Below are 16,825 nucleotides of genomic sequence, written 5' to 3'. Positions count from 1 at the left end.
AAGTCCTGATTCAACATTAGTATACTTTGGTTGACCCGGTTTTGCGATGGGACTATAGTACATGTCTGGCCTAGTATCACCCGAAGGTCTAACTGCTTTACCCCTTCCAGTACTTGTATACTCAGGACCCATAAGCTGGAAATCTCTGTCAGGTGTGCCCAGATATACACCTCTTCCTCTACCAGCCATCATTACACTGACTTTTTTTTTTGAGAAAAAATAACTGAATTCGAAAAATTAATGAGATTAAATGTCTATCACTTTATCTCTGAAATAATTTTCTCTTTAAAAAAACATGTGAAAAACAAAACAAAAGAGATTTTTTTTTTTTTAAATAAAAATGAACCAATGTCAGTCTAGTCACGAAGTAAATACCCCAACCATGCAGAACATCCACGACGATGATAACAGTTCCAGGATACGATGTAGACTATACAGGACAACGACGACAGTCCCAGCAGAAGATGCAGATTATTCAGGACGACGACGACAGTCCCAGTAGAAGATGCACAGATTATTCATGACGACGACGGTGGTCCCAGCAAAAGATGCACAGACTATTCAGGAAGACGAAGGAGACGACAGTCCCAGCAAAAGATGCACGCTTACAGCATCCCAGGTGGTCAGCAATCAGCGAACCAAACGATAGGTCACGGCACCAATTTGTAGTGGGTTTTCTTCTGCGTTGTGTTTGATTTTTAAAGAAAGAGATCCCACACAGTGATGTACTTTAGTTTTTCTTTACTCTCAGCCTTGCTGTGTCTGTGTCAAAAGAAATAACAGACACGATCACAGTCAAGCACATTTTGGACATTTCCGGTCTAGCCGTGCCTCTCGCCACAACATCCAGCGAAAGAGAGAGCTTAACAATCATAGAAATAAATGAAGTAATAAAAAGAAAGAAAAATAAGAAATATAGAAAACTGACAAAAGTAAATGATCCATTTACATACCTGTGTCAAAAGAAATAACAGACACGATCACAGTCAAGCACATTTTGGACATTTCCGGTCTAGCCGTGCCTGTCAATCAACACACTACAATGTAAATTCATATACAGAAAATACATTTGAACATCGCATGGATCCTTCAAAATAAACAAATATAACTTTACACAATTACGAATATATAACTCAAATTAAATTCAACTGTACAGGTTAACAAAAAAATATATTGTTCTAAACTCACAAGCATACCGTACGTGTAACTGCGGTCATTAATCGAATATACTTCGATCAAACATACTCTTATCACATTTATAACCCATCTTGTTGATTGCTCAGTACAGAAAAGACAACGATTAAACTCATTACCTACAGAAAATCCTTATACAACACTCAATAAGACATATTTATACACTTCTCCGGGGAGCAGATAAAAACGTACCTCTCGCCACAACATCCAGCGAAAGAGAGAGCGCGCACGCAAATTGCATCAGCATTACCCTCATGCATGACGCAGCTTACGTAATAGTGCTTCCTTAATTTAGTGTAAAAATATTAATCAAGAGTGAAACCAAAAGTAATACAAAAAAAATAACAATATACATGTATGAAGAATTGAAAACAACGCAAATTATTAAATTTATGAACACCTAACCATTAACAACTGTGAAGTTTCCAAAACAAAGGTTTTCAAAATAAGAGTCCCGTAAAATAATACTGTTCTTGATTAAATTATGTCAATAATCTAGTGTAACAACATTCACTCGTCACACAGGCCTAGTGAGTACTGTGGTACAACACAAAAGAACAACTTGCAGACTGTCTTACCAAGAAGGGGGCATCAGCTTGTCAGTTACTCAAGGCACTGAGTGAAGGACAATGTAAACTGAATTAAAACAAAGTCTATCTTTGAGTTGTACTCAAGATCTTGTTGAAATTTACTAGTTCATATTTTTGTTCAAGCAGGATGTTGTTCAGTATGTCCTGTTAGTATGTTGACTTGAAAATTTATGTTTTAAATTTATGAAAAACTTTGTTCTCAAATGTTTGCTTGAATGTTGAGCGATTCAGAGCGAAAAAAAAATGGGAACACCTTAAAATGTCTCAAACCAAACCTATATACCAATTTGATCGCAAAACAGCAGGTGACGTCATTAAGCACAGGTTTTTATTCGCTTTAAAGCTGTTGGATGGAAACACACTTTCACCAGTTTTCGCATGTTTTTTTTTTTTTTTAACCGAACTTCAGATAATTCGATTGACAAGTGTATGGGAACTTGGCTTCTGACATGAAAATAAAATCCATTGCAAAGGTAAAAATGAAATTTCCAATTCCTGAGAGCCTTCTTTTCATGATATCTGTTTGAAATAAACCACTTTCTTATAAAACAGAATATAGATTATTACCCTGTAATAACAAGCTTATTATGTTGAACCTGAACCTCAAACAGGTCTATTCTGATACTGAATAATAAGTCATTCAGTCACTCAGCAAGATCCCTGAATTATTTTAAGATGTAGGCTATATGAAGTACAGTATATGGAAACATTCAGTTTGATTTTCTTTCTCCGTCGTTTTCTTAGGATCCTTTTAAATTCGCTCCCTATACTTGTCTGGTCCCCTCTTTTGCACTCATCTCTCCCTCAGTTTTTTTTTTTTTCTAAAAAAAAGTTAAATAGCATTATAAGTAGTAGCACTGTATTTATAAACTTTATATTTGTTTATAGTTGTTATATTATACATTATAGTTATTTTAGTAACACTCCAAAAAAACGGCAATAAACATTAAAATTTAAGTCATTATTGAATTTAAGATCATCAAAACTGGTCAAAAAAAGAATGAAAAGAATGTTAACAAACTTTATCTATTTGTTTTAATAGCTTCTTAAGGAGGTCTTTTCCTATTGTGTGACACAGGTCAAAGTGTCACACCGAAGGACATTTCATGTCACACCATAGGACATTTGAGCTTTTTGTGGCATGTTAATAACTATGGTAATGCTTGCTGAACTGTCATTAGCAATTGGCATGATACATTTGCATAATATTACATAGTCCTGCTGTTAAAAATACAAATTTAAATAAAAAAATTAGATTTAGGGGCGTCACACCAAAGGACAAAAAAAAAACTTAACAACTTCAGTGGTCTGAAAACATAGTTAAATATTTGAGCAATTCTGAGAGAAATAATTACTATGTGCACTGCTCATGGGCTTCATAGGGGTCTTCAGTCACATGACCTTGAATGGGGTCTTTCTACTAAATGTAGTTGTCCATGATATTGCCCAACAAAATATCAGGTTATTGCGTGAGTAACACCAAAGGACATTTTTTTTCTGTGACAAACTTTATGCAATTCCCATACATTTAGAAATGTATGTATAGGAAAATGATTGGCCACTTAGTGAAATAGACAATTATGCCAGGAGTGCCCATTAAGATTTTTAAACATTATTTTCTTTATTTATTAAAGGTAATATTTATGAAAAAAATTTGTCTCCCGTCACACCATAGGACGATTTTGAGATTTGGCTCAAAGTTGTAAAAAAATAAAAAGTAACTCTGGTATTAAAACAATAAATTCATGTAAAACAAGAAAATGCTTAACCATTTACAGTATTCTAAATGATGAAAATGTGAAATAAATTATTTTTTATCTTCTGTGACGGTGAAAAAGCCACGTCACGTCAACTGGGTAGTTATTATTATATTATTATATTATATTATTATTACATTATATTTATATATTCGCATTGTGCCGCGTGATTTCAATCCCCAAAAAAGTCTTTGATATCTTAATGCATCACATCCAAGCAGCTAAAACAAGTTGTTTGAAATATGGATTATGATTTAATAGACTATTGTTGCCACTTGTACACAAACGCCTTGTGTGCATAGTTAATGAAAATAACTGAGCTCCACAAAGAAACAAAACACATCCCTTCCTAAATCATATCCCTTCACAAATTATTTTATGGCAACACCAGTTTTCTAAACTATTGTTTTGACCTTCCTGAAAGGTTCCCCTTGTCAAACAATCAAACTTAACAACTAATTTTAGCAAATTATCCAGCTTTTGATTAATCTGAATGTCAAATTATTTACTTGCATGTGATGGAACTGATCATAAACATTTGCTCATTAGACAAATTCAGGCAACGCTTTTTCATATGAGTCCGCATATTAGATAAATTGGTGAAACTCTTCCCACATGAAGAGCACTGGTGCGGCTTCTCTCCAGTATGAACTCTCTCATGATCTTTCAGGTTTCCCGACTGAGCGAAACTCTTTCCACAGTGTGAGCACTCATACGGTTTCTCTCCAGTATGAACTCTCTCATGAATTTTCAACGATTCTGACCGACGGAAACTCTTTCCACAGTGTGAGCACTCATAAAATTTCGCTCCAGTATGAATTCTCTGGTGTTGTTTTATTGCGCCAGATGTAGCGAAGCTCTTCCCACAGTCAGAGCAAACATGTGGTCTCACACCAGTATGGATACGCTCATGCTCTTTTAAATTGTGCAGTCTTGTAAAACATTTTCCACAATAAGAACAAAAATTAGGCTTTACACCAGTATGAATTTTAAGATGTGTTTTTAAGCTTGATGCCAAAACGAATGTTTTATCACACTGATCACAGCTGAATGATCTCACACCAGAGTGAGAGCGCTGATGATTGTTGAGAAAGCTTTTAGATGTGAAACTCTTTCCACACTGAGTGCATGAGAACGTTTTTTCTCCTGAGTGAATTCTCATGTGCTCATTAAGGTTTCCTTTGCGGCTGAAACTCTTTCCACACTGAGTGCATGTGACCAGATTTTCTCCAGAATGAATTCTCATGTGCTCATTAAGGTTTCCTTTGCGACTGAAACTTTTTCCACACTGAGTGCATGTGACCAGATTTTCTCCAGAATGAATTCTCATGTGCTCATTAAGGTTTCCTTTGCGACTGAAACTTTTTCCACACTGAGTGCATGTGAACAGATTTTCTCCAGTGTGAATTCTCATGTGTCTCTTAAGGTCTAATTTTTGCATGTAAAACATTCCACACTTAGAGCAGGCGAATGATCCTTTGACTCCATTTTGTTTCTGAGTGAAATTCTCTTCAGTCTTTAAAACGACTGCATTTTCATCTTCATTTTTGAAATGAAGTTCTTGAAACAGATATTTGTCTTCATTTTCATATATCAGTTTCCCATCTTGATTTATGAAATTATGGTGTTTGTCTTCATTTACTTTCATGTCTAAAATCAACATTCAACAAATGAGAAACACAAAGAACAAAAGTTCATTTTTTTTTTATCACAAATCCAGTCTACTTGTATATAGAATTAGATGTATTGAATGCTAGTTTTAATCTTAATGTCCCGCATCAGTCATTAAGGAGAATATAGGAAAACACCAACCTGTTTGTTCCTCTATATCTTCATATTTTATTCTGCAGGGTTCTTCCTCCATCCTTACAATATTACATCAGAAATTTCTCCAGGAGTAATTTCTTCTGCTTACTTCTCCTGTAGAAAGATGGAAATATCCCCAGGCATTTAAACTCTCATGAATTGCTTCACTGACTGAAGGTGTGAATTGTGGTCATTGTTGCTCATTTAGCAGATACTCATGAAATATTCAGTCTGAAATGTTTGCTCAAATAGTCATATAGAAATCATTTTAACTAATATAGATATAGATGTTAATATAGATGTTGCTCTAAAACAATTTCAGGGCAGGGGAGAGGAGTTACAATGTATGAAGCTAACCTTACACAATGATTGCAAAATTTGTTTAATTTTTAAAATATTTTTATTTGTAGGATTAAAAAGTAGAACGAAATCTCATTTCGTGAAATTTATTATTAATTTGTATGTAATATTGTATTTCAAATTCTAAGTACTCATCTTGCTGGATCTGTCTGCTGCTTTTGACAGTTAACCACCAAAACCTCTTGTCAACGCTTATGACGAAGGGCATCTCAGGAACCACACACCAGGTTGTCACAGAGGGTTGAGTTGTCAACATTTATCTCCTGGGATGCCACAGGGCTCTGAACTTAGATCACTGAACTTTAGATTCTACATGTCATCACAATCTGTCATTTCTAAACATGTTTTTCCTATCACTGCTATGTTGATGAAACAATTCTTGCCACTCAATCCAGCCAGATGATCCAATGGTAGCTACTCCCTGCCTTGCTGGATAAAGCAACACCGCCTTCAATGCAATCGTGCGAAGCTTGTGGTCACAGCCAACCCAACACTTCCTCACAATTTCCCCATTTAGCTATGTTCTTCAAACATAACTCCCTCCATCCAGGACAGCTGTGACACTTGAAGTTGTGATCGATGATCAGTTAAACTTCACAGGTAGGAATGGGACAGTATGAAAATTTAATATCACGACTATAGTGTCCAAAATTACTGTGATTATCAACATTATCACGATTTTGTTGAAATTAGATCTACAAAGAAGTGAATCGTTTAGGTGATTCATTACAAATCGTTTAGGTGATTCAGAGTCAATTTCTTTCTGGAGACAATAACTTTATTTATCGTGCCCTTCCGACTTTACAACTTTGCAGACCATTTGAACATTCACAGACAGCTATATATATATATATATATATATAAATACAAGGATTCTGACAACAGCCAATGCTCTACACGGAGGTCGGATCTCACCATCATCGAGTGCATCTGGAATTACAGGGGTTGGACGATGAAACTGAAACACTGGCCAATGTTGGAGGTTTCACATCTATATGCCTGGCGGCCAATCTTCAGAGTGAAGCACGGGTGGATCAGTGATGGTTTGAGCTCCAATATCATGACAATCCTGATTGTATTTGATGGACACGACACTGCCGAGGACTACCAAACCCTTCTGGAGGATCAAACCCTTCATGAGCACCTGATGCCTTTTTTACTATTTATCAGCATGATCATGCACCAACAAACACAGCAAGACTTGTGACAGAAGGGTTTGATGAAGATGAAAGTGACGTTGAACATCTCCCATGGTCTGCACAGTCACCAGATCTGAATATTATTGAGGTGTTTTGGAGGAGCGAGTCCACCAGCATCATATAGTGACCTGGACACTGTTCTGGAAGAGGAACGGCTCATAATCCCTCTGGTCACTGTGAAGGACTTCTATCTGTCAATTGATGCTGTATTTGGATGCAAAATGAGGCCCTCACCATTCTAACAAATTATTGTGTGGTAAAACCAGGTGTTTCAGTTTCATTGTCCAACCCCTGTATATGAAGAAACAGAAAAAACAGAGAAGAACTGCGGCAACTATTTTGTCAAAAAACTCGGTACTTCGGTACCAAGTCGGTACTAAAAAAAAAAAAATGTTACGGTACCAGCTTTTCTAGGTACCGAATACCAGGTTCATCCAGTTCTAGACACGCTGTCTGAAAGGTGCACAGTCGCGTCCTCTTCATAACGCTGATATGGCTCTCTTTCTGAATCCACTTGTTGACACGAAAGGAGGAAAGAGCCACATATGGAAATATTTTGGATTAGGCTAATGTCACGTTGCCATAAGAGGCCGATTACATGCAAATTCGCAATTTCAAATATAGGCGCGAGGCAAGCGCGCTCATAATAACTCGTTGCATAGCAACGACAGACGCCGCGTGAGAGCAAGCGCTTTGGAAAGAATAAGCACGCGCAAAAATATAATAAAAAAACATGCGCGATATGTGAACGGCCTCTAAAGTGCTTTCGGGGTAGTTTTACGAGTACATGAGCACAGTAGTATCCAACCAACACCAGAGTACTATTAGTATCGATGCATCCCTATTTATCTCATTTAATGTCAGTGCCAGTTCTAGGCGTATTTTTGCCTTTATAACTCAGCAGGTTTAAAAAGCCTTTTTAAAATTAAATATGAATGCAGTTTTAGATTAAATAAAAGTACAGTCAAGTCAAATAAAACATGTTTTATCTCCTGTATAGTTTGGTAACACTACAATAAGATAGCTACCATTCATCAACATTACTTAGTTCACATCAACACATTGCGTGAACAATATATTTTTACAACATTAGTTAATGTTTGTAAATGTTATTTAATACAAACACTTGATTGTTCATGTTTGTTCACTTCATTCATTGTGCATTAAATAAATGTTAACGGATTAAAACTTTACAAACAACTTTAAAAATGTGTTAGTGTATACTATTGTTTATTTTAGGTCATTTTACCTTATCTTTTTCTAAAGTGTTTATAATACAAATGTACAGTTCCCATACTTGTAACCGTGATAAACACTTAAATATATGTAAATTTAAACTAAGCTTTGGTACCGAAATTGGTACCGAGAACCGTGAATTTTTAATGTTATTGGTACCGAATACTAAAATTTTGGTACCGTGACAACACTAGCGGCAACGTTTCCAAAGATGCTTGAAAAAAACTACAAAACTAAAAACTATGTGCAATACTTGGACAAAAGCTCTTTTAAACATAAAGGGTACTAAACAACTATTGATTTGATTTAGTTAACTGTTAAAAGTTAATAACAGTTAATAATAGTTAACTAATAAAAGCAGTGTTTCCCCTACCATTGTTTTAGGGGGACGGCCCGCCCCTCCAAAATGACCCCCCGACCCCCTAAAATGCTGACGAAATCCAGTCATAAAAAGGATTTTACTGTATATTTTCGAGGAATAAATAGAAAGCGGTTCAGTACACTTGAAATAAAAATCGCGATATAGACTAGTGTGTGTGAATATTAAACCACAAATACTATTTAAATACGAATCCTGTTCGTATGACTCGTATGTTCCGTGTGAATGAAAAGTGCAGCCCAAAGCCATTAAATATGAATATGTTTTTCAACGGCTCTGGTGCAGCCGACGCGCAGTTCCCTTTTGTAGTCACTTCGAGTTACGTCAGAAGTGACGGAGATTGGGGGATTTCGCATGAAAGCCAATCCTCTTCGAGTATTTAACAACGAGCCAATGGCATGCAATGCCTTGGGGCTGCGGAATTTTGCATAGCGTACTCCGCCCTACTCCGTGAGTATAAAAGGAGGAAGTGAACGCAACCGCAGTATGTTTTCGCTTCGGAGCCAAGAGAATTCTTCACTCCTCAAGCCATTCTCACTAATTCAAGACTCTTCGAGACGAGCGTCCTCTTCAGTGTTGGTGTGATGGCGGTACCCAGCGAGACTCTGTATTGCCTGCGATCTGAGCAGTGGTCTGCCAGACTTTGCGCTTCTCCCTGGTCGCCTCAGCGCTGAAAGAGTGAATTTCCTCCTCTATAAGTGAAAGAGCTGCACGCGGCACGTCTTTTTAAAGACGACTCGCCCGTGTTCTTCTGGGTGCGTTCGTTTCATGTCATTTTCTGATGGTCGCGATCGCTGCTCTGTGTGTGCCTGGGCTTCAGCATGCAGTAGCAGCGTTCGCGGATGACTCATGTTCCGTCTGAATGGGAACATGAGCATCTCTACACTGTGATCGAGACTCAATGATCTGATAGTGAGAGTCCCCGTGTCCGTTACTCATTCTGTTTCTTAAAATAGAAGCTCTTCGACTCGCGGATAGGATGATATGACGGTGAATGTGTGACACTCCTCCCGACACTAGTTCCTCGGGTCACACCCACCGCTCCAGTGTTAGAGCCAGTGAGCGCTGTATCGCTTCAGACGTCTGCCTCTCTGAGGTACCGTCTGTTTCGTTCAGCGCTCCAGAGAATGATGCGATGACGATCGCAGCATCACAAGGCGGGCTTGACTCCTCGGGAAGTGAGGATGCGGCTGCGTTGCCTCCCTCGGGAGCGTCAGCGTCGCCGTGTCTGATCCCGCGATGATGGCCATGCTATCTCGGGCCTCCGTGAGCATCGGGTGGGGGTGGAACTCCGCCCTATCCCGATCTCTCGCGGATGGATAATTGGTTTTTGGGTAACGCTGCCGCCTTACGGCCACGGCCAACCCCAATTTCCTTTTTCCCCGAGTTGCATGCGGAACTGACACGCACTTAAAAAAAAAAAACGAGAGCGTGCTTCAGTTCCCCGCCCTTCCTCCCCTCTGCGATGCGGCTGTCTGTGGTACGCTGGGGCTCCCCCGGTGGAACGCTCTGTTGCGATGCAGCTGCGTCCACAGGGCGCGCCCACCCGCGGTTGCTCTCAGATGCCCCTCCAAAGCCTATGGGTTCTCGTCTATGGCGGCGCGATTCTGTAGAGCGGCGGGACAGGCTGCCTCCGCCCTGCATATGATGAGCACCTGCTAGCTGCTCAGGAATGTGCACGAGGAGAGAACGGACCAAGCGAGCTGCGAGCCTGCCGCCTACCTTGCCCTTAAACAGGTCACGGAAGCGGTCGCTCGCTCCCTTGGTCAGGTGATGCCCACCGCTGTGGTCCAGGAGTATCATCCAAATGTTCGGCGGTGCGGTCCAGGACTTTGCCCAGCACTTCTCGACCGCCTAGGAGCAGACGAAGTCTCTGTCTCTGAGGGTGCGGATGGGAGCGTGTGTCGTCCCCCGACTACACCACTCCCCTCCCCCTCTATCGCCAGACCTCCAGCAGAACAGACCCCCGTGGAACGCTGGTCCTTCCCTGGTCTCTTCTGTCGGGGAACGGGGCTCGACTGTGCATCCGCACAGGCTAACTCCTGTGCGCATGCCGGTCTCCCTGTACCGCTGCCCCTCCGGGGGGACGTCTGTGGTTCGCATGACTCCGCTGGTTCAGTTCCTGGGAGCCGGGCTAGAGCTCCCCGACCTGTCCCGCTGCGTCATCAGAACGATCAGATTCGGCTAAGCGACTCAGTTCGCGAGGTCTCCTCCCCGCTTTAGGGGAGTTCGCTCCACGGTGGTCGGTGGCTATGCCCCGGTCACGAGAGCGGAGATTGCGACCCTGCTGGCGAAGGGTGCAATCGAGACGGTCCCTCCAGCCGAGGTGAGGTCCGGGTCTACAGCCCATACTTCACTGTCCCCAGAAGACCGGTGGGTTACGGCCGATCCTGGATCTGCGCATTTTGAACCGTACTCTCCATCGACTACCGTTCAAAATGCTCACAGCCAAACGCATTTTCGAATGCGTTCGGCCTCAGGATTGGTTTGCAGCGATCGACCTGAAGGACGCGTACTTCATGTCTCCATATTGCCTCGACACAGACCGCTCTCGGTTTGCCTCGAGGCCAGGCATCAGTACACGGTTCTCCCTTTCTGGTTAGCTCTGTCACCTCGCGGCTTCACGAAGATCGTCGAGGCAGCCCTTGTTCCCCTTCGCGAACACGGGGTTCGCACCCTGATTTATCTCGACGACTGGCTGATACTGGCACACTCTAGAGAACAGGGTTGCGAACACAGAGACCTGGTGCTCCGGCACCTAGCCCGTCTGGGCCTTCGGGTCAACCGGGAAAAGAGCAAACTTTGCCCCGTGCAGAGGATCTCTTTTCTCGGCATGGAGATAGACTCGGTCGCCATGTCCGCGCCGCTCACGAACGAGCGCGCGCACTCACTGCTGACTTGTCTTCGACAGTTCGAGGGCAAGAATGCGGTTCCACTGAAACTATTTCAGAGGCTCCTGGGGCATATGGCATCCGCGGCCGCGGCAACGCCGCACGGTTTGCTTCATATGAGACCGCTTCAGCTGTGGCTTCGCGATCGAGTCCCGAGGTGGGCATGGCATCGCGGCTCGCTCCGAGTTCCAGTGACTCCAGCGTGCCGCCGAACCTTCTTCCCGTGGTCGCACCTCAGCTTTTTACGGACCGGCGTCCCTATTCAGCGAGTTTCCAGGCATCTCATTGTCTCCACGGATGCATCTACCACGGGTTGGGGTGCCATGTGCAATGGGCATGCAGCCGCGGGTTCCTGGACAGGACCCCAGCGCCTCATGCACATCAATTGCCTCGAGCTGCTGACAGTACTTCTGGCCCTGCACCGCTTCGAGCGTTGCTCAGGGGTCAACATGTGCTTGTCCGTTCAGACAACACCACGGCAGTAGCGTACATCAACCACCAGGGGGGTCTACGCTCACGCCGGTTGTCGCAGCTCGCCCGCCACCTCTTGTTATGGAGTCAGAAGCACCTGAGGTCCCTTCGTGCAGTATACATTCCAGGAGACCGGAACCTGGCAGCCAATGAGCTGTCACGGATCCGTCATATCTCCGGCGAATGGCGACTCCATCCCCAGACAGCTGATTGGGACCAGTTCGGGGAGGCACAGATAGATCTGTTCGCCTCCCGGGACTCATCCCACTGCGCCCAGTTTTATCCCTGACCGAGGCTACGCTCGGCTCAGATGCACTGGCGCGCAGCTGGCCGCGGGGTCCACGCAAGTTGCGTTTCCCCCAGTGAGCCTTCTTGCACGGGTGTTGTGCAAGATCAAGGAGGATGAGGAGCAGGTCTTGCTGGTAGCCCCCTATTGGCCCACCAAGACGTGGTTCTCCGAACTCATGCTCCTCGCGACAGCACCTCCTTGGCCTATTCCTCTGAGACAAGATCTACTCACTCAGAGACGGGGCACTCCGTGGCACCCTCGTCCTGATCCTGGAGGCTACACATGTGGCTCCAGGACGGGACGGGGCAGGTTTGAGTTCGTTGCCACCTGCGGTAGCGGCAACCATCACTTCCACTAGAGCGTCGTTCACGAGACACCTGTACGCGTTGAAGTGGAACCTCTTCCTCAGCTGGTGCTCTTCTCGCGGAGAAGACCCCCGGAGATGTTCGATCGGAGTCGTGCTTTCCTTCCTGCAAGAAGGGTTGGAGCGTAGGCTGTCGCCCTCCACCCTTTGGGTTTATGTCGCGGCCATTGCCGCGTCTCATGATGCAGTGAAAGGTAAGTCTATGGGAAGCATGACCTGGTCATCAGGTTCCTGAGGGGAGCGAGGGGGCTAAATCCGCTTCCCTCCCCTCGTGCCCTCTAGGGACCTCTCAGTAGATCTAAGTGCTCTGCAGAGGCCTCCCCTGGAGCCTTTGCAGTCGGTAGAGTTTTTGCCCTGTCCTATGTAGACAGCACTCCTGATTGCATTGGTCTCCATCAGGAGAGTAAGGGACCTGCACGCACTCTCCGTTGACGAAATGTGCCTGGAGTTCGGGCCGGCTTACTCTCACGTATTCCTGAGACCCCGGTCTGGATATATGCCCAAGGTTCCTACCACTCCCTTCCGGAACCTGGTGGTGAACCTGCAAGCGCTGCCCCTGGAGGAGGCAGTCCCAGCCTTGGCACTGCTCTGTCCGGTACGTGCTCTCCGCACCTACGTTGACAGGACGCGGTGTTCAGGACCTCAGACCAGCTCTTGTCTGTCATGGGGGGAGCCAGAAGGGAAGGGCTCTCTCAAAGCAACGGCTGTCCCACTGGTTAGTGGACGCCATTGCTTTGTCTCACCAGCAGCAAGGCCTTGGTGTGACGGCCCATTCCACTCGGAGTGTGGCCTCCTCTTGGGGTCTAGCGCACGGCGCCTCGCTAACAGACAATTGCAGAGCTGCAGGCTGGGCGACACCAAACACCTTTGCAAGATTCTTATCTGCGAATTTAGCCAGTGTCCTCTCACGTACTCGCTTCCGCCAGTACTGGACCCGCTTAGGTGTCTTCGCTTGCCCGCCACTCCACTCCTCGGACTGGATAAGTGCGATATTCCCTCAGTGTCTTCCATTGAAGCCTTGAGTCCTCCAGCACCGATGATGCGGGCACCACTGCGGTTACTCTGGATGCTGGCTAGGTGCCTCCATGTGCACGGTTCCCTATGGTAACTGTCTCATGTGTATTTTCCACTGTAAGCCTCTCTGAGCATGTGTCTTCCCTTGGCAAGCCATCTGCCACCCCTGGAGTTAAGTTCTAGTAGCCACCTACGGTTGGTGCTCCAGTGATCTCCATATGCGTTCCTATACGGCCATATGTGTATTGTAAGTCCTCCTTCGGTAGGCATCTGATAGCATGTCCCTCCTGGGATATGTTTCCCAGTGTACCTTGGTAATCCTGTGTCAAAGTGGGATCCCTGTAAAAAAAAAAAAAAAAAAAAAAGGTAAGGCTCAGGGGTCCAGACTTTCGCAGGGCACTGGAAGACAGCTTGAAGATGGCGTGATGGCACAGACCCCCAATCTCCATCACTTCTGACGTAACTCGAAGTGACTACGAAAGGGAACGTCTCGGTTACGGATGTAACCCTCGTTCCCTGAGTAGGGAACGGAGACGTTACGTCTCCCTGCCACTTCTGCTGTACCGGTGGGTAGACGCCGAGTTCAGTCTTGACTCCTCAGCGAAGACATACTGCGGTTGCGTTCACTTCCTCCTTTTATACTCACGGAGTAGGGCGGAGTACGCTATGCAAAATTCCGCAGCCCCAAGGCATTGCATGCCATTGGCTCGTTGTTAAATACTCGAAGAGGATTGGCTTTCATGCAAAATCCCCCAATCTCCGTCACTTCTGACGTAACGTCTCCATTCCCTACTCAGGGAACGAGGGTTACATCCGTAACCGAGACGTTTTATTTACCACACACACACACACACACATACACATACACTGAAGACACACGTGTGATGCTTGCACTGTTTTTTTGCCTATATGAAGACAGAAATGATTGAAGTTCCTCTCCAGGCTCTAGATCCACACTGAACGTTACTTCGTAATCATTTAACCGCTTCATTTGTGAAACTATCATCATGACGATCATGACAAACACACAGAAACTCCAAAGGGCTTTATGGCAACCCATCAAAATAAAAGTTCGGTTTAACTTGATAGAAATATATTACTGTTGTACAGTAGAAATAGGAAATGTCCAGATGTAATAATACATTAACACTAATACGAATAAATTATGATTTTTTTTAAACAAAACTGAATTTAAGGAATAATCCATGTTTTAATTTTAACAGTAAAGCTCATTGTGCAACACATTATTTGACAAAAAGTTTATGATAAAATTAGTGTTTTGTGGCTTAATTTTATTACCAGCAAAAACACAGAATTAGTGAGAATTTTTTTCATATATCTATATATTTAATATATATATATATATATTTATATACATGATTTGAATTATTATACATTCTTTTTTATTACATGCCCGCTCTGCTACAGTAGCAGGTAGTGTAGTGTACGATCGTGGTTGTATCTCTATGTAGTGCGTTGTCAACTCGTGTAGTGAGTTACCTCCTGTTGTGGATCAATCACATTGTGTTGTGTGGTGTGAACAGCTAAACAACTTGAATGCTCCTTATTTCACTGAGAGCAAGTCATGTAGTGTGAACCGCACAGTTCAGCCCGACGTTTTAAAATCATGTAGTGTGAACAAGGCTTAAGACTTCTGCACAGTAGGCTACTGTATGTATATATATATATATATATATATATAATATATATATTTAAGAGTTCAGATGCAAAAGCCTCTAAATGCCATTTGAAATTTTCTTCTTAAATGACCATTTTTATCAAGCTTGTATATTTAAGTTCAGAAATTTCACTTAAATGGAAATTAATAGGTAATCTTTATTGCCATTTAAGTGAAATTACTGAACTTAAATATACAAGCTTGATAAAAATGATAATTTTAGAAGAAAATTTCAAATGGCACTTAGAGGCTTTTGCATCTGAACTCTTCATATATCACTCTATTTTCATTTCCATGATTTGTTTTACATAATAGCTACTGAACACTGTTAATCTAATGTTGATGTATAATAATGGGGGTTGTGGTTTTGAAGAGGGAATGCAGTTGTGGTCATTTTATCAACAAGGGGAATGTCACCTTCCCCTTAAATTGAGCCCTGATTACATATGATTTAATATTAAAAACATAAATTGAAAACACTTATAATTAACAACAACTCATAATATTCACAAATTGTAATGTGAAAATCCGGTCAGATTAACGAGCTCACGTTTCACGATCGTAATGTACAACATCAGTCAATTCATGTCTATTCATTTCTAAGCGATTCACTAAATGTCATGAAGTGACTCGTTTAATCGTTTGGCATTTAGATTCATCCTAATAAAAAATAAATGTACTCACAGTCTGAAAAACACATCAGATTTAGAGCAGAATGAGCAGCTGTGTTCCACTTCATATGTTAAGTTCCCTCTCCCTTCCCTCGTTCACTTCTTTTCTTCTCCTAGACTTGGATGTGTATCGTTGCTTCGGCTACACGAGCGCCCTCTAAAGGCGGAACTCCAGTGAGATAACTGGAAAAGTGAAATTAAAAGTTGCTCATTCAAATAAATACTAGTATCATCTAGCCAATATTGAAATGTTATGACTAAGCAATTTTGTCTAACTATTATTAATTATAACAAATTAAATATAAAAGATGGTCTTTATTTGTGGGATTTTTCTCCCTTGACTCATTTTTTTTTTTTTGCATGAAATTCATTTTAGTCTGTGAAATTCCATCTTTATTTGCGAAATTATTAGGTTTTTCGTAAACGGATGCTGATAATCTTCATTCACTTGGGTCTAACGTCATTAAATTTGTGGTGTTTATTGATTAAAACACTCCGAACAAATAAATGTTGGAACTGGCGTGTAGCCTCTTTATTCTTCAGAATATTCTACAAACATGAGCCACCCATAGACATGATATAGCTATGGAGCCACCTCCTAGATTTTCTACCTCTTTACCTCCTTAGGTATCTGTTAACTGTATGTTTGATTCTACTGCCATCTAGAGGACAGACATAGGAAACACACCTAATCACCACATCCCCTTTCCTTTAGGAAGAAAAATATAAACTGAAATGCAATTAACAATGGAAATAATATAACACAACTTAATTTTCCATTTGACAATAAACTGAAATTTCAAAACAATACATTTGTGTGGCACATTTCAATTGTAACTGAACAGGGTTATTTACAAATTAAGTCGATCAGGTTTCTTTATTATACGTGATGATCTTCTTACAGTTTTTTTCGATTGCTAAACGAC

The 16,825-nt window shown here is 42.4% G+C and overlaps 1 protein-coding gene across 1 annotated transcript; it reads right to left on the bottom strand.

Moving 5' to 3' along the window:
- Positions 1-724: 724 nt before the first annotated feature.
- On the bottom strand, positions 725-16,117 carry LOC120468567 (uncharacterized). Its single transcript, XM_039657077.2, has 3 exons — positions 15,913-16,117; positions 5,354-5,461; positions 725-5,191 (listed from the first exon to the last, which is right to left on the bottom strand). The coding sequence occupies exons 2-3, from the start codon at positions 5,403-5,405 to the stop codon at positions 4,047-4,049; spliced, it is 1,197 nt and encodes a 398-aa protein (XP_039513011.1). The 5' UTR covers positions 5,406-5,461; positions 15,913-16,117; the 3' UTR covers positions 725-4,046.
- Positions 16,118-16,825: the final 708 nt, after the last annotated feature.

Source organism: Pimephales promelas, chromosome 19 (assembly GCF_988280905.1).
Source record: "Pimephales promelas chromosome 19, fPimPro1.hap1.1, whole genome shotgun sequence".
NCBI lineage: Eukaryota > Metazoa > Chordata > Actinopteri > Cypriniformes > Leuciscidae > Pimephales > Pimephales promelas.
Note: the sequence above shows the minus strand (reverse complement) of the source record. Positions and strands in the feature narration are given on the sequence as shown.